At 32.8% G+C, this 20477-nt stretch overlaps 3 protein-coding genes across 4 annotated transcripts in view; 2 read left to right on the top strand and 1 right to left on the bottom strand.

Annotated features, from left to right (window-relative positions):
* Positions 1–8220, top strand: part of LOC109546576 (EF-hand domain-containing family member C2) — a 10970-nt gene extending 2750 nt beyond the window's left edge. Inside the window, exons 5-13 of the mRNA XM_019917570.2 lie at positions 1415–1587; positions 1643–1797; positions 1942–2212; positions 3262–3404; positions 3533–3729; positions 5543–5781; positions 5846–6025; positions 6932–7034; positions 8028–8220. Coding sequence (XP_019773129.1) covers positions 1415–1587; positions 1643–1797; positions 1942–2212; positions 3262–3404; positions 3533–3729; positions 5543–5781; positions 5846–6025; positions 6932–7034; positions 8028–8177 — 1611 coding nt within the window. The 3' untranslated portion in view covers positions 8178–8220. The remainder of the gene's footprint in view (positions 1–1414; positions 1588–1642; positions 1798–1941; positions 2213–3261; positions 3405–3532; positions 3730–5542; positions 5782–5845; positions 6026–6931; positions 7035–8027) is intronic.
* On the bottom strand, positions 8175–10657 carry LOC109546577 (succinate dehydrogenase [ubiquinone] iron-sulfur subunit). 2 transcript variants are annotated; one of them, XM_019917572.2, is made up of 6 exons: positions 10548–10657; positions 10321–10493; positions 9589–9732; positions 8796–8988; positions 8500–8739; positions 8175–8350 (listed from the first exon to the last, which is right to left on the bottom strand). In XM_019917572.2, the coding sequence occupies exons 1-6, from the start codon at positions 10584–10586 to the stop codon at positions 8222–8224; spliced, it is 918 nt and encodes a 305-aa protein (XP_019773131.2). In that variant the 5' UTR covers positions 10587–10657; the 3' UTR covers positions 8175–8221. The 2 variants fall into 2 exon arrangements, with proteins under 2 accessions (XP_019773131.2, XP_048520870.1); XM_048664913.1 differs by having other exon boundaries at positions 10329–10493.
* A 1795-nt stretch (positions 10658–12452) lies between these two features.
* On the top strand, positions 12453–16658 carry LOC109546578 (trypsin). The gene is made up of 5 exons (XM_019917574.2): positions 12453–12720; positions 13041–13227; positions 15801–15944; positions 16063–16271; positions 16332–16658. The coding sequence occupies exons 1-5, from the start codon at positions 12642–12644 to the stop codon at positions 16604–16606; spliced, it is 894 nt and encodes a 297-aa protein (XP_019773133.2). The 5' UTR covers positions 12453–12641; the 3' UTR covers positions 16607–16658.
* The last annotated feature ends 3819 nt before the right edge of the window (positions 16659–20477 follow it).

Raw genomic sequence — 20477 nt, 5'->3', positions numbered from 1 at the left:
TTTTAAGGGCTTTTTAAATCGATTTTGGGGAATTTGCTAGCCATTATACGTATCTGCATAGTGAGGAATTTATGAATCAATAGTAGTCTGACGCAAATGATCTTTTTTGGACAGTCGTATCTTTTAATTTACCTCTATGAGTTGCAGTATTTTTCTTGTGTTGTAAGCTGGGATGTTTTTCTCTCTGTGTTTTGATATGCACTGTGTCGCAAATTTAACGCATATCCTAAACATTTCCTAACGTTTGACTGTGAATATTTTCTCAGCCGGTGATCCGATTTGAATAATTTTTCTATGGAATTGTAGTTCTATTCCTAGTCAAAAAATAGGTTATAAGATAAAAAAAATGTTTCATGTTTTCTTCGTCAAAGTAGAGCCAAAGCCAAAGAGAAAAAGCCTACCATGTCATGTCTTCTGTCTGCCTTCATTTTCATTTCTTTGATGATCGGTCACACTTTCCTCTCGAAACTTACTTTAATTGTTGTTCTTTAAAATTTCATTACACGATGGTTGTATTTATATTGTCACTCTCTGTTCTCTGTCAATTAAGTTGTTAAAGTTTTTATTGTCCTAAGGATAAAGTTATTTTCACTCTTAAAATATTTAGTCAAAAGTAGGGAATATTTGCTTTGTGTTAAACGTGTCTTAAAATTGCATATTTTTAAAGTTCAAATTATGATCTGCCTTCTGACATTGAGAACGAAGCGTTTAATGTTGTTTCAGATCTTGGGCCAGACAAATGTCGGAAGAAATAAATACCATGAAGCTTTTGATCGGTACCAGAAATGGTGCAGTTAACGAAAGATACACACACAAAGAAGATCGAGCACCCAAGGGATGAGGGTTTATGTCTTTTGTTTGTTTTGTTAATACATACTAATAATCCTTTCTCGCTTGTTAAGTTGAGTAGCTTTTGTTCACTGCACCATTTGTGGTACCGACCAAAAGCTTTTTGGCAGTTTTTCCGTGATTTCCGTGGTTTCCCGGGCACAAGATCAGAAACACTCTCTCACAACACCACTCTGAACATTATAAATTATAAATGGCACCATTAATATTTCGGCCATTTCACCAGCCTGTATCTCGCCGGCGATAGTATTTTTGAAATTTATGATTGAAATATTTTAGAATTCGACAGCACACCACTAAGATTATTACCAAAATTCTTAGCAATCGATTTATATTTTTGCGACAGAAAATGTACCATGCAGAAAATGATTCGAGTTTATCATATTTTCTGCTGCTTGCTGAAAACGGACCTCAGACGATCACAGTTGAACATCTAAGTTCAATTAGTATTCATCAATTCCGATTTTGCAATCACTTCAACAGTATAACTTGACCCGACAGACATTCACTTTAAACCCTATGTTTTGTAGTTTACATATACAGGAAATTTATATCAACATTAAAGGTGCTGCACTTCAAAGCATATTGGGACGATCAAAATACTGAGTATGGGTATTTGCACTACCTTGAGCTGAGATATTATTTGGCAGATGATACGATTGAAATTAAGGAGCTTCAATCGGAAAGTGGTGGAGAACCAGGGTTTCTATTTCTGAGAAGAGCTAAACTTCCTAAAAGGTGTGATAATTCGCGAGTTTAGTTAATTTTGAATAGAACTATAAGAGGACTTTAGATACAAGGAACTACCTGCAGTAGGTGGTAATGCAAACTATACAATTCTGAACGTACTTGGATCAGCCCTGAGTAATCGACGATATATTGTGGATCCTCTGGACTGCGGAAGGGAAAATATTCAGTATTACGATGAAAGAGATTTAAGTATAGGAGGTGAGTCAGACTAGGAGTAACTATTTTGAAGAAGTATGGATTTCGTGGCTCTTATTGCTGCTTAAAATGTGTGGTTGCTGGCTTTAATAAAATGAGTCTTTCAATTTTCTTCCAGAGTAAAGTACAAAATACATTATGTTGCAGGTGTTATAAATTGTTATGGACGAAAACTGGTTCTGACCGATTGCGACGCTTTTACAAAAGAGTACTATGCAACAAAATATGGAATTAGTGAATTTACTCCCATATCAGAACCAGCGAGGAACAAGGAAACCGTTTTTATAGCTAAGCCAAAGGAACGGGATCTCCCTCCTTGGAATGGGTTTGGGTCTTATGAGGATTCTGCACAAAACTGTATTACGGTGGAGCCGAAAGCTCCCCATAAGAACTTTAAAAAGTTTTTATCATACGATAGGTATTTCTGGCCAAGTCTCACCTACATTATTTACTGTCATATTTCATCGAGGAGAATTCATTATTTTAGCTCTCGATCTCTTTTCATTCATTTTCATTTCTTAAATATGTATTCAAGCTCAGTGCTGATAGTATGCCAAATGACCCCAAAACTAATATAAAATAATGCTTAATTTAAAAGTTGAAATTGCATTTTCAAGAGTCAAGTGCTTCCAGAAATAAACTGACAAAGAAAATTGATAAATTTTTTATAAGCAAATTTTTGTGATTTAAGGAATCACAATAGAAATTACAGAAGATATATAGAGTAGGTAACTTTTGTTTCATGTCGTCTTAAAAACCCGAAGAACTCACCAGTTTATCCAAAGTTTCTTAGTTAACAATTTGAATTTATTATATTCGCAAAACTTAATTTTCAAATTAACTCAACTCAATTTTTCAAATACGTCGAAAAAGACTAAACGAAAAAAAAGTCGGAGGTAGATTCCACATATTCCACATGTAAAATTGCAGTTTATTATAAAAAAACGAAATGTAAAAAGTAATAAATTTGAGATGCCGAGTTTAAAAAATATGTTCTTTTATCTAAATTACCATTTATTTACACGACTATTTAAAAACTCTTACACGAAAGCTATTTAATAAATGTTCTCATCAATATTTAAATACATGTCATCAAACGCTTTTAAAACGACAAAACTTATCGTTGATTGTGGTTCCGACGGTTTTTAAATATGTTTTGAATATCAATCTTCTTTCAAAATGCTTTACCCTCTCATAATAATTATCTATCTTCTAAATATGTTATGATGGATAATATTCAATGAATGGTTAAGGGTTAATAAATAAATAAATGAATAATGTTGGGTTCTCTATTACCATTATGCATCAAAACAATACAATTTTTGAACTATTTTAAAATAAATAAAAGATGATTTTGCAAATGAGGAATGGGAAAGTGGAAAATGAAGTTTGGTTTGGAAAATTTAGGGTTGGAAGCAAGTGGTTTGATTTCTTATTATGGGCATAACCATCACTTCATATTTCCAGAATTGGCCTTGACAGTCATGTATTGAGATTCAAAGCAAAAATGGTTTCTCAAATTCCGGAAAACTGTACCAGAAACTTCATAATTAGTTATTTTCTCACTGACGATAGTCTCGCTGTCTTTGAAGTCGGCCAAAGAAATTCAGGTACCAGTAAAAAATTAACTTGTTAACTAAGAAACTGTATCATATTGAAAATACCTTACAGTTAAAAATTTTGGATAGGTAGGTAACAAGTAAAATCGTACTACATGAGAATTTCACATTTTGCTTAGGATTTAGCGCTTCGACTTTTTCATCCAGAGCAGAAGTTCAGCTGCCTGGGCAAAAAATATTCACAAGTAAACCACCTTTATCCTATACTCCTCAACACATGTTCATAGGGGCCACATTAATTATCAATGGATTTAAATTTGTCTTGGTGGAAGCCGACGAATATGCTCTTCGCTATATGGAAATTAATTGTGGACAGGTGAGATTATTATTTTAGTATTATTATTATTATTATTATTATTACAGTATTGCTAGGGCGTGTGGATGATATTTACTAAATATGTATTATTTACCAAATGCATGATAAAATCCTTTACTAGTTCATCATTTTTGCCAAAAAAGAACATTTTTGTAGATTAAGCCTACCCTAAGTTCTTTAGGTTCTGTGCTGAAAATGTTGTATGTTCTTTTTGTCATAAAAACGACCCTCGTTTGTAGAATTTCTAAGAATCATCTTGTCTCGTTTGAGGATTGAGATGCATCGTTAAGTCTGTCCTGTCATGGGTGTGATTACCTCAATTTCCAATAAATGTTGTTGCTTGCCAGATTATTTTCTGCTCCAAATTTTGGCAAATATAGGGAGCCATTCAATGGTCCGCCATTATTTCTTGAATAAATAACAGAGGTTCAGTTCATAACAGTTCGTTATCAAGAGTGGAATATAAGGAGCATGAAAACGTAAAAGTGAGTTTATTCTCAAGAAATTTAGCGCAATAGTGCATGCAAAGAATAATCCAACTACTCCAATTACAAACTCATTAATATGAAATCATTTACAGTGGTGGTTATCAAATTGCGTTCAAAATTATCAATAACGTCATGTACTTAAGCTGAGTCAAATTTTCTTTACTATAATTTAAAACAGAGCTTTTTTCGACCTAACAATTGTAATGGGAACTTCTGAAATTTTGTGGTACTTTCTCTTCAAGCACGAGTGCTCTAGATCGATGATATTCATTTCCGTTCAATAGGCACCAAAAAGTAAACAGGTAAACAGCATAAAACATTTTTTCAGTTTGATCAAATTTAGTATTTTTTCAAATAAATGTCTATTAAATTTACGCGTAAAACTTGAACTAACACTGCTGCTTTCCTACACAATTAATAATTGTTTATTACACCGGTGTAACTTAATTCTAAAGATTGATAATGTTTTGTAAAATTTAAATTGAACAAACAATTTGTATTTGAAAATGTTTTTTGCGAATTGGTATATTCTTCAAGGAATCAAGATTGTACCCGAGTCGAGAACGGGCGCTTTTGTATATTCGGGCCCATTTCGAACAATATTTTGCCGAAAATCCGTACAGAACACATATCTGGGTTTTTCGTATTTGATTTTTCAAGATTTTCAATCTCAGCAGTTTTTCGTCCTGATCGCAAATCAAGAAACAGAAACATTTTTTCAGCGGTATTTAATTGTTTCTATTTTTCAAGTTTAAACTTTGAAAATTCCCAAGCTGGATTTTGATGCAATTTGTATCAGTTTGCTTAACAATAGTTTGGATTTACTTTATTTTGGTAAATAATTAAATGTAGATCATGCGTTTGAAAGCAACTACCCAAGCCACAACAGTATACAAAAGACACTATTTATATGAGATTGTTTAATGTAAATATTTAGGTCTAAATCTTCTTCGAGACCACACATTAATATTTTGATTAAATGTCTCTCAGTTTGCCTGGTTATAAATTAGATTTAGTGCATTTGTGCTTGGCCTTGAACTATTGATAAGGAAATGAGTATTCGATTTAAGCACTTTACGCAAAAAAACGTATAAAGCGAGTGAGCAAAGCAGTTTCAACTATTGACTTTAAAATGGTGGGAAACTGAAGTTCTTTCTTAAAAGCTCCCAGTTATTGACGGAGGTTTTCAACCAAATTTTTGCAATTTCATCAGTGCGATATTTTTTAGTGAGACGACTTTTGTCCAATAATTACAATTTATCTAAATGCTTGATTTGCTAATGGTACATCAATTAAATTAACATTTAATTTAATAAATATTGCAGTTTCCCAAAGCCAACTTGAAGAGAATTATGGATAATGTCAGAGAAAAACTGAAACCCATTTATAAGGATTTCGTAGCAGAAAATATACCAAAAGAAACATCTGTTATCAGCTATTCAAAATTGAGAGAAAAACTATGCAGAATAATGGGCCAAGACTTTACTGAACACGAAATGATTACTATAGCTAGAGGATTCAGTGCAAGTTGTTACAATCCAAGATATGATCGAATGAAAATAAGGCATGTAGTTTACGAACGTTATTTAGGAGCATTGCAATTTATTGGAAATAGTAACTATTTTTAGAGCGATTGCTTTAACGGAACTAAAACGGTTTTTGTGGGATGATCTAGAACGTCTTCGCGAGTATTTCTTGCAAACGGATCATTCCAAAAGTGGAAAACTCTCCAAAAAGGAATGTTACACGGTACTCAAAGGAGCCAGATTGCCATTTGATAATGAGCTACTAGAAAAAATACTGGAAGTGTGAGTAGGTTTCTTAAACAAAACAATAATGGTTTAGTAATTGTTTCATTTGATTTTTGACTAATATTCTGTTCCTGATTATTACTGCAAATAAGTTGCTCACGAGAATAAAAGTTAACCCGCCAAATTTGTTCTGACTTCGGAACTGGATAACATCTGATTGTTTCAAGCTATTTTGCTTCGGTTTAAAGCGTTATCTAGTTTAAGTGTTTTTTTATTAATGGGTGTTTTTTGAAAAATTTTGCAACTTCGGAGAAAGCTTCTAAAGGGTGGAAAATGAAGCAATGCAGCATTTCTAAAAATTTGCCTTGCTTCCAGTCGAACAGAAAAGTATTTTGTTGATTTTCAACACCAAAAGCATAAAAATAGACCTGATATCTCGAAACTGTTTTTGAATTTTTCCTGTCTTGTTTATTTACCGGAAGGTGGAAAAAAATTAAGATTTATGACCTTGCAGTGATAACATTTTCTTTATAGCCAAGTTAAGGCAAAAATTCCGTATATGGGTGGGTGAACAGATTGTTTGAAAATAAACTTCACTCTGAAAGTCTGTTAGTAGACTCTGGGCAGTTTGAATATGGGTAACTTTTAATGCATATGCATCAAAATCATTGTCAATTTTCGATGTGATATCGGTCTATGTTAAATTCTGGTATCAAGTTGTTTATGAAGTTTCAGCTTCAACATGAGCTATAGATGTTGACAATCGGTCTAGCAAGACAAGAGTTCAGAGCAAGACCAAAAAGTTTTTTCTTGGTCACCCTGTAAATAAAAATAACAGGGGAAAAATTTCGAAACTGCTTAGAGGTATCCGGTCTATATTTATGCTTCTGTTGTAGTAGCAAAAACCAGCACTTTTTATAAGATACATATCAGAACATCAAAGATTGCATTTTTTCACTCTAGCATAAAGAAAGATGACGACTGCAACTTGAACTACGAAGAAATTTTGCAATTTTTGGACCGGTCAATCTGCGCTCCCCCAGACGAACCACCCACTAATGTCAAGGTAATCCACTTGCAAATATGTCTATTAGTATTAATTTATACCGGGTGATTCAAGATTGGCTCCATTCCTCTGGATGTGTTATCCAGGGAGTAAATTTGAAATATAAAAAATTTAAGTTATTACTATAAACATATTTTCAAAAAAACTAAACCACAAAGGTGACAATAATGTGATTACGTTGATTGCTAGTTTATACTCAAACCAACAAGGTATAAGGAAAAACTAGAAATAAAATAATTAAAAAGAGATTATTTTCCTCAGCTATAAATTTGTTGCTTAATCAGGTGAGGACCATTCAATATTTCAAGCTTTAGTTTTTCACTTGAGTTACCAAAGAAAAGATGTAAATACATGTATTTCCATGCATACGGATATTACGTGACTGGTTTATCCGTAATTTATCACAGAACTACAAAAACACGACAAAACCTCCTCAGGGTGAATATTAACCTTTGCATCTAATGGCATTATTTTAACTTAAATTAAACTAACGGCTTAGTGCGAACATATACACATTTTATAGAACTATAGGAATATGCTTCTATTCAACTAATACTTGATATAATTGAATAGTGATACTTCAAAATTCAACAATTTAATTGCTGCACTTTTTTCTCTTCTTTCGACAACGACTATTAGTTTATGCATTTTACTGGAGATTTGACCGATTTAAAGTAGGGAACCCCAAGCTATTTAAAATTAAAATCTGACTGGATGCATGATTGATGGACGGATGCATGAACCTAATTTAAACGTTTTTTAAAGGTTTTTGCAATGTTTTATTTGAAATGTGTATCTATACTATTACCCAAATCGCATAATTATTTTAAATAGATTATTGAATAATAGCAAAGTTGAAATTCCATCCGCAAGAACCAATATCTTCAGGGAAGAAACAGACATAAGTAAGCCCATACAACTCGTCTAAACGAATGACGCCAATTTTCCTCCAATCACTCTGTGTAACATATACCAAAATTAATTTTATTTTAGAACGATTTATGGTGGGGTTCTGAGCCACAACCGGAAGCAGGAAAGCTCATAGACTGGTGCGCTTTTAATAAATATCTGGATTTAGAATCCACTTTTAGAGATACCATTGAACCCAATTCAATTATCGCTTTAGAAAGTAGTCGTAAATGATGTAATAAATAAATTTTATTAAACATGATTTTGCAAAAAGGTATTTAGCATGGATGTTTTGCTCCTTTTGTTGGATCAGATTTGATAACTCCTTCCATTTCTGGTTTTCCTTTCTTTGAACAACCTGCCAATAGTAAACGAAGCTTGGATATTGCTAACCCAGGCTTTAAATTCTGAAATAATACAAATGTCGCTGATAAGTGTGAAAAGTTTAGTACTTTTTTACTTTTTCAGAATTTTAAGTTTGTTGTCAACTTGCTTGAGAATTAAACATTTTTAAATTTATTTTTTAAACTATTAGGTATCTATCGCATTTACTCACTTTTGGACAGCAACTTGTGCAATTATTAATTTGATGACAGCGGTAAACGGAATAATAATTTTTTAGTTCATCCAATCTACTTTTAGTGTTTTGGTCTCTCGAATCTATAATCCATCTGTAAGCATTCAGTAAAGCTGAAGGTCCTAAAAAGTCATTAGGCGCTTTTGCATGTCCGTGCCACCAATATTCTGGACAAGAAGTGGAGCAACAAGCGCACAGAATGCATTCCACATACCCATCCTAAATCAATATACATTGTTATTTCATTCATTGCAAAAAGCGGGTGTTCATTTTACTAATTTATCACGATCTTTGATACTTTGTAGATAATACTCTTCTCCTTCATCAAACTTGTCATCTTTTCGAATCAAGTATGGCTTTATCCTCTTGTGCTGTTCCAAAAATCGCGTAAAATCCACCACTAGATCTTTAACCACATACATATGAGGAAGTGGGTATATTTTGGTTTTTGTCGATGTACTAATTTTTCTGAAATGAATATTAAACAACGCGAATCAGAAAGTAAAGTGCGTTGACTACTGTGGCGGAACACTTCTACCACAGTAGTTGAATCGGCTAGGTGAATCGCCTGAAAATGGGCACCTAAGATAAGAATTAGATGGAAAAAGCTGTACCAGAGAGTATGTTAACAATATACGGTAAGAAAGAACAATCGAAAAAATGATAAAAGAAAAGATTTTTTTCCGGTAGAATAAAGAAACATAGCATGCAGTAAAGTATAGCAACTTCAGTCGCAATTTCGAATACATTTACTGCATTTAATACAGACATACTGTTCGTTTAAGAAACTGTACACTTTTATATCACTATGTTTGAAAAAATACATTAATTTACTTAAACCGATGCATTTTCTACAAAAGCGAAAATACAAGTCGATGAAGAAAAGAAGTAGATTTGAATAAAACTGGCTTAAAAGTTAGAACAAAAACCTGGTCAAACGAGTCACAAAATGTGAATTAACATGACCAAAATACCTGCGTTTTTTACATGTAAATTTCGATTAAGAAATATTTATATTTATTTGGCTTTAGTCCTTAGAAGTAAAACATTTTTGAGGAAGGTACTCACTCTAAACATGCCAGCTTATTTACTCCGTTAATATTCATACCACAAGAACCACAAATTCCTTCTCTGCAAGATCTTCGAAATGTGAGGGAACTATCTTGTTCCATTTTTATTTTTTCCAATGCATGAAGCACCATTGGCCCACAGCTAAAAATGCAAAGTGATTATTGGCAGTTAAAAGAGAAACATGTTCAATAGTAATACTAATCCATTGAGTAGTAGGAAACCATTGAAACTTAATAGTTTGGTTGCTGAGGTGTTGCATACCTATGGAACACACATACATGAATAAAATATTGTCGGCTATCCTGCCGACTATCACCTGGACTTTTTCCGTATGTAGAACTTTGCCTATTAAGCCTTCCAAACCAATGTAAAATGAAGCTATATTTTAAGAGGGACAATAGCCAGAAAAAGGTTTTCCGGAAGGAAAAAGAAGGAAGCTCTGTTGAACAAAAACCTTTAGAAATTCGAAAAACGGACAATTGTAGCGTTGATCGTTCTATTGGTAGCAGGCCAACACCAGAACTGTCGGGTTGGAAATAAAGCAGCACGAAATATTGATGTGGATGAGCGGTCAAACCACCTTCTCAGATCTTTCACTCCTGAATTCTGGCGAGTTTCTACTGAATTTTTCCCGTATGTACTTGCCACACGGTAACAGCAAGATTAGTAAATTGAACATCGATATCGATATCGAATATTGGCGCAGTGAATTATAAATTTGATACTTACTTGCTTACATCAACTGTGTATTCCTGCATGTATGGCTTCTTACCACGTTCAGTGCTTTCAGGGTTGTATCGATATATCTTAAACTTTTTGAATTTTGGCACTTTCTTTTCTGGTTCCGCCTTTTGAGGCGAAGTAGATGCATTTTTGGCACCATTGATTAGAACTCTATTTACCTTAAAATGGGTTTATAGTTAAACCATGTACGCTTTATGACTGACTACACATACAATGATAGACTTAGACTTAGAGACAATGAACTGAAACATTTTCTAAGGTTCCATGTAACTGACGCTGACATAAGCTGCATATAAAGTGAAGTGTATTTGAATGGCAGATACCTAGATAATACCTGCAACGATGTGGCGAGGTCCATGGAAGCATTAAAGATTACATATAACAGGTAACAATACTGTACTTGCTAAATTATTAATTTGCATAGACATGAATAAGGCTTATTGACAGTGTAAGGGGCAAAGAACTTTTATACACATTACAACTCCATAATGTCTACCCCAAAATATCTACATCTCCTAATCAGAATTCTACTGGAAAACAACTATTGGCGCTTCTCACAGCTTTGACTACACACTTACAACATCATTTCCTTTCAGTTCTTCCGCAGAGCAAAACTGCTACAAAGATATCACCATCTCACACTATCATCCTTCTTCTACAATACATGTGGAAATTATTTATTTGGAACAACAATTTAATAAAAACGTCCTTGTTTTATTGAAACAAAACAAAAAAATAATAATTGATGTTATCACCAAAACCACCAAAAATTTAACATTCATTTCAATTGATGTGATTTGTTAATACTTGTGTTTATCGGTCAATAGATACCGGTAGAAAATAAAACACTATTTTCCTTGGGTCGACGTTTCGGCTATACTTATTTAAGTCACTTTAAGGGCTCTAAAACGAGAACAGAGTGGTTTCCTTTTTGCAAAAAAGTTTCTTAAAAAATGTCAATTATATACGAACATTTTAGTAACTTTATATTTTACAGAATTTCATACAATTTATCTAATAATTTCACCATGATCTAGCAGCCACTGTAAAATGTAAATTATACTTAAATAATTATACATGGTGGCTTTCATCTATGGAACCGGTGAATTAAAAATTACATACAATTAAAATTTTGTCAAGAGGCTTTCTTTTTGAAATTTTAATAATGGATAAATGGAATAAAAACGTATTTTGATTTGGCTTCAATTTTCGGCCTTCAATTTAAATTTCATTAAAACATTTGCCAATAAATGAATTTGGATAAATAATGGAATTTCTGTTATGAACTATTTTTCACTTGGAAATTTAGATTAATTACAAATTATTTTCTCTCTATCATATAAACTAGTTACAATGGCATTTTCTACCATTATAGGGCGAGTTTCATTAAAGTTCGAATATCTATGGTATGAGTATGGTTTCTACATACCGAAGATTGGAAATTGTTTAAACTTTTATCCATCTGTAGGTATATTGAGAAAAATAATTTGCTAGCTTTGGTCTATTTCGATGCGTAGCTTTTCTAGATTATTTTCTTTGCTAATTAGAGTGTTTTCCTTAGAGCTTGAGCCTAAGTGTGTAGTAGAATACTCTCTAGGTGATAGCTTTTCGTTACTTTTTGATAAAGAATGCATTCTTTTTGTGAAATAAGAGGAATCTGTCTCTTCAAAAGACACAAAGTTGAGGCAAAATACCTAAGAAAAAGGTTTTGCAAAAATTTAATTGAAATGTTACATTTCTGCAACACAATTTATTAACTGTTAGTTCCTCTTAGGTATTCACTCTTCTCGCAGCTTTGTTTTATAGCTTGTGTAAATGTTTATTCAATTTCTTTGAATCTACCTTGAATATGTTGGTATTTCCAGACCGCTTAATTCAATTAAAGTGAAAATAAGTGTCGCATTACTTGATGAGTTCCATTCTTGTATTTTTGAACTGAGTGATTAACACGTTTAAATCCACCATTGAAGATCAAGATGTCCAGGAAAAAATGTTGATCTGTGACGTTTTGCTATCTAAATACTTACAAAGTCTCGACTACTTATTAAGACTGATAAAAGAAAGTGTAATCTTCTACGTCACATACAATTCCAAAATTTGATGGATGATCATTAATCATAGCAGGTATTTGCAAATGTATGCTTTCTTTAATACATACATACCTAATAGTTACGTGCCAAAATTGTTTAAATGATAATTTAACTCTAATTGTATAGAAATTTACCACTTTGCGAATTAATTATTTTTGATAAGCCGGATTAGGAAACCTTTCTGATTATAGCTGTTATATAAATGATATTTAATACATGCAAGATGAAAACTTTCCCGGTAAATTAAAAATGAAGTTTTCGCTAATTTTGATCGCATTGGTAGCAGCAGTATCTGGTAAGAACAAATATATTATTATGCACTCTAACGCGAAGAATTTTCGCATGATTGTCTAAAATTAAAGTAACATATAATAAAGTAATCGTAAATCGAAACAAACTCATGATAGTAGAAGTTGTTGAAGCAAAAAGTAAGCAAATGAAGGATTTTTAAATTAATATTAGTAAGAAAGTCAGAATACAAAAAGACACATTTTAACAGATTGAGTAGTGAACTTGCTTGATAGCGGATAGCTGCATATTTTTGCATGCTTCAATTATCTTATTTTATGTATCTATTGCTATCTCATTTGAGATCTCTCATCACGTTTTCTTTAGCCAATGCCGATACCACGGTCTACGAAGCAGTATATTTCCCCGCTGCACCAGTAAATGTCAGTACCAACCTGCGAGTAGTCGGAGGACTTAATGCCGAAAGAAACCAATTCCCATACCAAGTTTCTCTACAACGTCTGCGACTTATCGCATATTATCACATTTGTGGTGGAACTATACTTTCTCCAAAGTACGTATATAACTATGCCATTTTTATTAGGAACTATATAACACATACCGGGTAGTGCAACCAAGACGGATTGGAAGATTATGGCTAGTGTGCAATTTTTTTTATGCGATATTGGCACTCTGCTATTGCTACTTTCGTTACGCAAATGTGGATTTTTGGATGTTTTCAAAAATACGTGACAAACGTTGAAACTTGTTTTTAACGGAACATCGCCATGCTGTCTTACACGCCTTTCAACAATCTCTCAGAGGCTGCTAAATTATCAACACAAATCTTTACAAGAAGCAGCGCCATTACGCAACAATTAAGCCAACAAATTAATGAACCGGTCAGGTAAACAATTTAGTTTCACAAAACCACCGAACAGAAATTCTGAAAGAAAATCAAGAGTTAAAGCATTAAAAATTGTATTGGAAAGAATTGAAGAAACAGGAATTTTCGCATTTAAGAAACGATCAGTAATTAATGAAACGGTATCAAGTGAAAGCAATGAATGAACTCACATTATTACTAGAAGTCCAAAAGGACCCCACATCAGTGCAATATACATCAATAAAACGAATATCAATAAAAGAAACAGTATCAAACGAATTTTGAAGAAGCGCAAATATCACTGATTTCATATGGAATTGTGTCGGCACCTTTGTGACCACGATTATACACGGCAATGTATTTTTTCGGTTTGGAGTTTGAACTAGATTTGAAATGATCCAGTGGTGTTATTTGATGAGGCTTCATTTAAAAATAATGGCCGCCACAATATGCATTATTGCTCCCATTGAATACACTGGAATTACTAGGCTCCAAATTCTTTGAAGAACTTTTAACAAGAGAATTATATCTACATTTTCTGCGGAACTATCTGCAGCTTCAACATCTAGCAAGCATCTTCTCAAAGTCTAGCTTTAAGAATGTCACTTTATTCGTCGCAATATCGTAGGGTTGGAAGACATTGGTGTTCAAGAGTCACATCAATGCGTAAAAGAAATATTTACCTTTTCTAAAGTTTTTACTGAAATATTTCGAAAACTGTGCATTATTCTGGGTTTCATATCTTGAGCTAATGCTGATTGTAACTTTAGCTTTAGCTACTAAACTTTAGCTTTAACAAGACCTCATAGGAAAAAAATTATCAGGGTTAAGTCACGTAATATAGGTGGCCATTCATTTGCACAACCACGTTCACGCCAACAATTTATCTTTCAATGATCGAAGTATTGAAACGAAAGTGACATTTTTGCAGCTAAAGTTAGGTGTTGAAGCAGCATTGGCAGGTGGTTTCGCAGGAAATGTACATATAATTATTCGTTTATTATTATTATTATTATTATTATTAATCTAGCGTATCCAGTGGCAATAATAATGGGAACTTTTAAATGTAGCCTTATCGAAAAATAGCACTTTGTTAATTTGAATTCCAAATTTTGTTCAAAAACAAAATCAAAATATTATTTTGCAGTCCATAATTACATCATATAATAATCATCAAGTTTCCGATGCAATTCTATATGAAATTCGTCATTATTGTGCTTCTTCAAAATCTGTCTGATACGGATTATTTCAATGCAAGTCATCCTTTCGATGTCTTTTGTGTTGATCTGGGGATCTTCTTGGACTGTTAGTAATAACGTGAGTTAATTGTCTTTAATTATTGATCGTTTTTAAATGTCTAATTTTCTGTTTCTTCATATCTATCCAAAAAATGTTTTCGTAAGGAAGTTGCATGATGTTAATTCTTGCAAAAATGTGATTTTGCTCTCTTAAATCAAATTGTTCCATTAAAAAAAACGTAAGTGTGACATGCAAAGGGTTTTTGGAAACACCCTGTGTAATAAAAATAATTTTAATGAATGGCGGCAATATCGATGTTCCAATAGTTATTTTTAATTCCGTCTTGGTTGCCCCACCCTGTCTATTTAGCAGTAATAGAAATAAAAATGGATTTGTTGTATCGGTTAACCAATACATCTTCCGATAAGTACTCGATATCCTATCTCTGTTGTTCACCGAATTTACCTTTTAATTGGGTCTTTTTTACCTCTTCTTTGATTCTACTATTCTAGCATGTCGTCATTCCCCCAGTCTTCCCCCTCCTCCATTCCTTTCAATAGTTTTCCTGTTTATTTTTTAAATGGGTTGCACCTGTGAGCCCCAAGTTCTTATGATTTACATCAGGACATTATAAATTATTTTCTTAATAACTTGATTTATGGATTTATTTTACAGCACCTTATTTCATGAACCAACTGTTCTCATTCCTGGAGTGTTTATTTCTTTGGTTTCTTCATCCAATGATCCATCATGCGATATGCTGGGGCCATATACTTGTGAGCTTGACCGATGCTCGATTATAATCCCCATTTTTGTATTCTTCGGTTTATGTGGTGCAGGTTCTTATAGTCTTGTGCGACAAGTAATTGATCGTCTGCGAATCGTCTTGGAAGTCTCATGTTTTGAAAGTTCTATTTTCTTGGGAGTAGGACATATTTAAGATATATATTTTTTTTCCATTTGAGGGAAACATTTATAAACTAGATTGCATCTAAAGTTTTAAATTATTTTATTTTTTTCAGTTGGGTTCTAAGTGCTGCTCATTGTACACCAAATGGTTACACTTACCGCGTGGCAGCCGGCATTCTTTTGCAATCTGACAGCGGTGTTCTTGGTCAACAAACAGTAGCTGTTGCTCAAGTCATCAATCATGCTCTCTATCCAGGGTAAGCTGTTAGATATTTAACTAAACTATCAAGTTTCTAGATACAATAATGCAGACCAATAATATTTTATAAAAATCAACATTTTATAGGATTTTTCGTAATGAACTATCTCTTATAGAAACAACATAGTAGCGCCAAATGATGTTTCCTTAGTTCGCTTGGCTTCGAGTCTTGTCTACGGAATAAGTGTGCAGGCCCTTCCTATACCACCCAGAGGGTACGAAGCTAGAGGAGAAGCAATTTTATCTGGTTGGGGTCTGATCCGAACTGGAGGATCTATTCCCGACCGTCTTCAATTTGCTAATCTTCCTATTGTTCCAGAACGAGGTACCAACCGCAATTAAAGTAATTAATCAATTTTCTAATTCCAAATCCTGTAATGTTTAGAATGCGATGAAATATTAACTGGCTTCTTGGGAACCCGAAACCCGTTTAGTGTGGAGCTAAATGTGTGCTCTGGAATTCAATTTGGAGGAGAGTCAGCTTGCAATGGAGACAGTGGTGGTCCACTTTTTAACGACGGTTTGGTTGTCGGAGTCGTATCGTGGGTGTTGGTTCCATGTGGGGGACACAATGCTCCATCAGTTTACGCTAAAACTTCCGCATTCACTGACTGGATTGTGGAAAATACCCGTGGCGAAGTCCAACCAGGAGGAATCTAATTATGCTAATTACATTCGTTTTGTATAATAAATGTGTTTGTGTTCAACAATATTAAGTTGCTTTAATATGTGTTATTGGCCGTGTAAAGTACCGATATGAAGACAGAAATGTGACCAATTTAATGTCATAAAGTATTCCTATTATTTTATTTTGGCACATTTGTTGCACATTACAATGGAAGAAAATTATATTTAGCATGGGAGCATTTTGAGTATGTATGAGGTATTTGAAAAATCAAATTTCTGTGAACTCTGAATTTAAATAAGTCTAAAGCAAGTGTGTAACTCTGTAACTTTAGTCTTTTCACTGGCGCTCAGAAAGTTAGCTGAAACATACGGAGCACCATCGATAGAAGATGATTAAACATAAACTAAAAAAATTGAAAAATTCTTAAATGTATAATCATTATCTATCGATAGTGGTTTACTCGTGGAAACACAAAGTAGAGTTCTTTGGGTAAACCTTTTCTTTGTCCTGCAGCAAATCTTCAGGCATGGATCATCTACTCCTGAACATACGCTTATTCCGAGCCTTTTCAATACGCTCTATATCGAGACTTTGTTATTCTTCATTTAAAAGTGATACCTTTCCATTATTAGGAGTTTGTTCCCACTTTTCACATTCTAAATGTCGTAACAGTTAACATCTTCAGAATTCCAAGACGTTATGTCGGATTTTTGAGGTCTCAAAAACACTTTAAAAAGAGAAGAATATTATCATTTCCTTATATGCTTTTATATTGAACTGCTTGACTTATATAAAGCAAAACCAATCTGACTTCCCAACACATACTGAATTCAGTTGTGTTCAACAAGTTCAACCGCCCCGATTTTAATTGTCTTAATTACATTAAGACTTGTATAATAAACTTTTTAATAGAAATACTGTTTTATTTTACTGATTTAATTTGAGTTACTTGTTTATTGGACCTGACCTATTTTAGAAATCGGCGTAACTGAAACAAGCATTTATTAATTATCAGGTTTTTACAGTAAAGTGAGGTTTTCCTACACGTCTAGGATATAGCAGATTTGGACAACTCAACCTCACCTATTTTATTTGTTTCATAGTGCATGTATCAGTGATTTTTATCAGTAAAGTACTTGAAAAATTTCCTAAATATTTGACTCTGTAATTTTGGAAACGTAATGAAAGTGATAAAAAAACTCAACCGAGACGTCTCATCAACTTAAATATGCCATTCATGAAAGATTATATTTGTCTCCAAGGCTATTCGTAATCAGAACTTATCTTATATTACCACTTTTGCAATTTGTCGGGGTATTCTTATTTCCAATAATTTAGCGGATAATACGGAAATTCGAAACGGCCAATGCTTTACAGCTACTAGAGTTACTACTGCTTTAAAGTCATACATACTTTTAGCTAACTATACCATTTCCAACAAGAATCAAAATAGAAATTTATTTGAAACAAAAGACTTTAAATAAAAGTATATATAATGAACTCACTGTATATGTGTATACTAGAAATACACCAGAAATAAAGTCTAAATTAATTTACAATTCAGCGCTGTGTTCCTTTGGAAAAAAGCTGATACCCGTCAACTTTTATTTGTAAATCCGACTTTTTCTATATAAAATTTATTTTTACGGAGTGGTCCAAAAATACCTTCCAAACACAAACTCATTTTTTTAATAAAAATTTTAAATTTTTTTTATTTTTATTTGTAATTCTATATTGACCTGACTATTGATGAGATTGACCGATTTATTTCCAGAAACAAAACCATCCAAGACGACCAGCAAACTCTTGCATCTTGTTATTTTGGTAAATATTTATTACGCGAAAATTTCTCGGTATGATTAAATGAATATGCTAAAAGCACATAAAACGTTATTCGCTTTAAGCGTTTCGAAAGAGGATTTGGCAGTCATGTTATTACAAGCAACGAACAGAAAGCTTTCATGCAGACCGGGACTAATAAAAATCAAGAAAAAGAAGTGACTAATCGCGAATGTGGTAAAGTTATGAGCGATTGGTGTAATTTTCTTCAATTGTCACAAGAAATAAAAATAAACTAACATCTTATTGTTTAGTCAGACTCTTGTGCCGGTCAGAACAAAAACCTTAGGACGATTTGCTTCTACCAGTCCTTAATATTCACAGGCGTTTTTAAAGAAATAGACCATTCATTTCCTAACTAAGTACTTGGGAAAACCGAGAAGGTAAATGCTTTTACCTGCTGAGCAGCACCGCAGTATAATAAAAAAAATTTGTTCAACAATAACTGATACGACAGTTGGGTGTGGTAAATAAGAAAAACTTCCGTTCGTGAAGGTACCTTCATGAAAGTGAACTCACTGGTACAAAGAACACTACAATAAATACACACTATTTAATAAATATTGGACAACAGGCAAATAATGTGAACTTTAAACAGAATATAAATAAAATAAGAATTGTTTTAGTAGGGAAAATTATAGACCTGCTTCTAATCCTGAGACTATCATTGGTTCTAAAAAAGCACATAGTTTGTCGGGGTTACGAACTTACGACTCATGTAAATTTTTAGTTTTTTGAACAATTTCAAGATTTACGTTCTTATGTTTTAGGTGTTTGTGCTTTCTATATACATACGTAGTCATGGCAAGCTGCAAACGTTTTGAATTTGATAATTTCAGAAAGTAATATTAAAGCAATTCTAACGAAAAAACTGTAAATCCTGAAATTCATCTCTACCGATTTTCACTGACCTGCGATACCCAGTGTGCAGAAAAACCGATATCATAAAAATAAAATATATAGAAAATATTGGTGTTTGGAGGATTAATTGAAAGTTTGGAGACAGTGAAACTGTAAACTTTGTTTTGTTTCTGGTTAGTAATGGGTAAGATTGAAGATTTTCATGTAATAAGTGGTAATTATTAAATGGTGATTTTCAAATATAAAGATGTTTTTTTGAATTTTATTTCTACTCGGTATCTCAGAGCAATGAAAATAAATCAATGGTTGAGATGGATTTTAGTGATTAAAGTGTCCTAATTCTAACAAAACTTTCTACTAATCAATTAAACTAATTTAACAAAAAAATTATTGCTGGAGTCGATCAAAAAATTTTACGATTTTTTAAGATTTTACAAGAGTCGGAAGTTCTTAACCCTGAGACACTATTTATTTTCGTTAAACCTGCATCTATAAAAATGACGATACATCGAAGGAATTGACTTTTTATTTGGAAACAATCCGATTTTAATCATATTTTTAATTTTGACGAGATTTTCCTATGGTTCGTTGGGATGTTTCTTTATATTGACTATTTTAAATGGCGTGTATTTATCCTAATTTTCAGTAAGCTCCAAATTGATCAACCCTAATTAATTTGCGGATGCATGAATTAGCAAAACCTTGGTTATGCATTATAAAACTATGTAAAATCTGTAAAACAAATAATTTGATCTAAATTTCCAGTAAATTAAATGTAATCTTCCTTTTCTCAAAATAAACTTTTCGATTAATAACACCCTTATCCACTCGCCCCTTCAATTTATTCACTGGTTATTTTTCTATCCACCTTTCTCACAGCTTCTAATAAATGTCCTATTCATTGATTAGTACCTACAGTTAAGTTATGCGATGTTAATAGTTTTCAATCCAAAGGCCGCCATTCTGGATCATAATTTTCTTCACGAAAGTCTTTTGATATGATACAATTTGCTATCTAAAGCTGAACAATTTGTTAAGATTTGTTTAGAAAAAATGTAATCTTTTCGTCACATCTGTTTCCAAAATTTGATTGATGATCATCAATCATAGCAGTCACTTGCGATATTTGCAAACGTATAATAGTTACGTGCTAAGATTATTTAAATGCTACTTTAAGTTTAATTGAATTTCATAGGAATTTAC

This window comes from Dendroctonus ponderosae, unplaced genomic scaffold, assembly GCF_020466585.1.
Source record: "Dendroctonus ponderosae isolate FM_Combo_2020 unplaced genomic scaffold, Dpon_F_20191213v2 Dpon_F_20191213_3, whole genome shotgun sequence".
Taxonomy (NCBI): Eukaryota; Metazoa; Arthropoda; class Insecta; order Coleoptera; family Curculionidae; genus Dendroctonus; species Dendroctonus ponderosae.
The sequence above is the reverse complement of the archived record's forward strand: the minus strand, read 5'-3'. Positions and strand labels throughout refer to the sequence as shown.

What these genes read in the sequence shown, in the direction of transcription:
- LOC109546577 (XM_019917572.2), bottom strand. Translation starts at nt 10,586, where the DNA reads ATGTTTCAGTTCATTGTCTCTAAGTCTAAGTCTATCATT. An exon ending in CTAAGTCTAAGTCTATCATT is followed by an intron (nt 10,494 to 10,547) that starts GTATGTGTAGTC and finishes ACCCATTTTAAG; the next exon opens with GTAAATAGAGTTCTAATCAA. An exon ending in GCACAAGTTGCTGTCCAAAA is followed by an intron (nt 8,351 to 8,499) that starts GTGAGTAAATGC and finishes GTATTATTTCAG; the next exon opens with AATTTAAAGCCTGGGTTAGC.
- LOC109546578 (XM_019917574.2), top strand. Translation starts at nt 12,642, where the DNA reads ATGCAAGATGAAAACTTTCCCGGTAAATTAAAAATGAAGTTTTCGCTA. An exon ending in GGAACTATACTTTCTCCAAA is followed by an intron (nt 13,228 to 15,800) that starts GTACGTATATAA and finishes TATTTTTTTCAG; the next exon opens with TTGGGTTCTAAGTGCTGCTC. An exon ending in TCCTATTGTTCCAGAACGAG is followed by an intron (nt 16,272 to 16,331) that starts GTACCAACCGCA and finishes TGTAATGTTTAG; the next exon opens with AATGCGATGAAATATTAACT.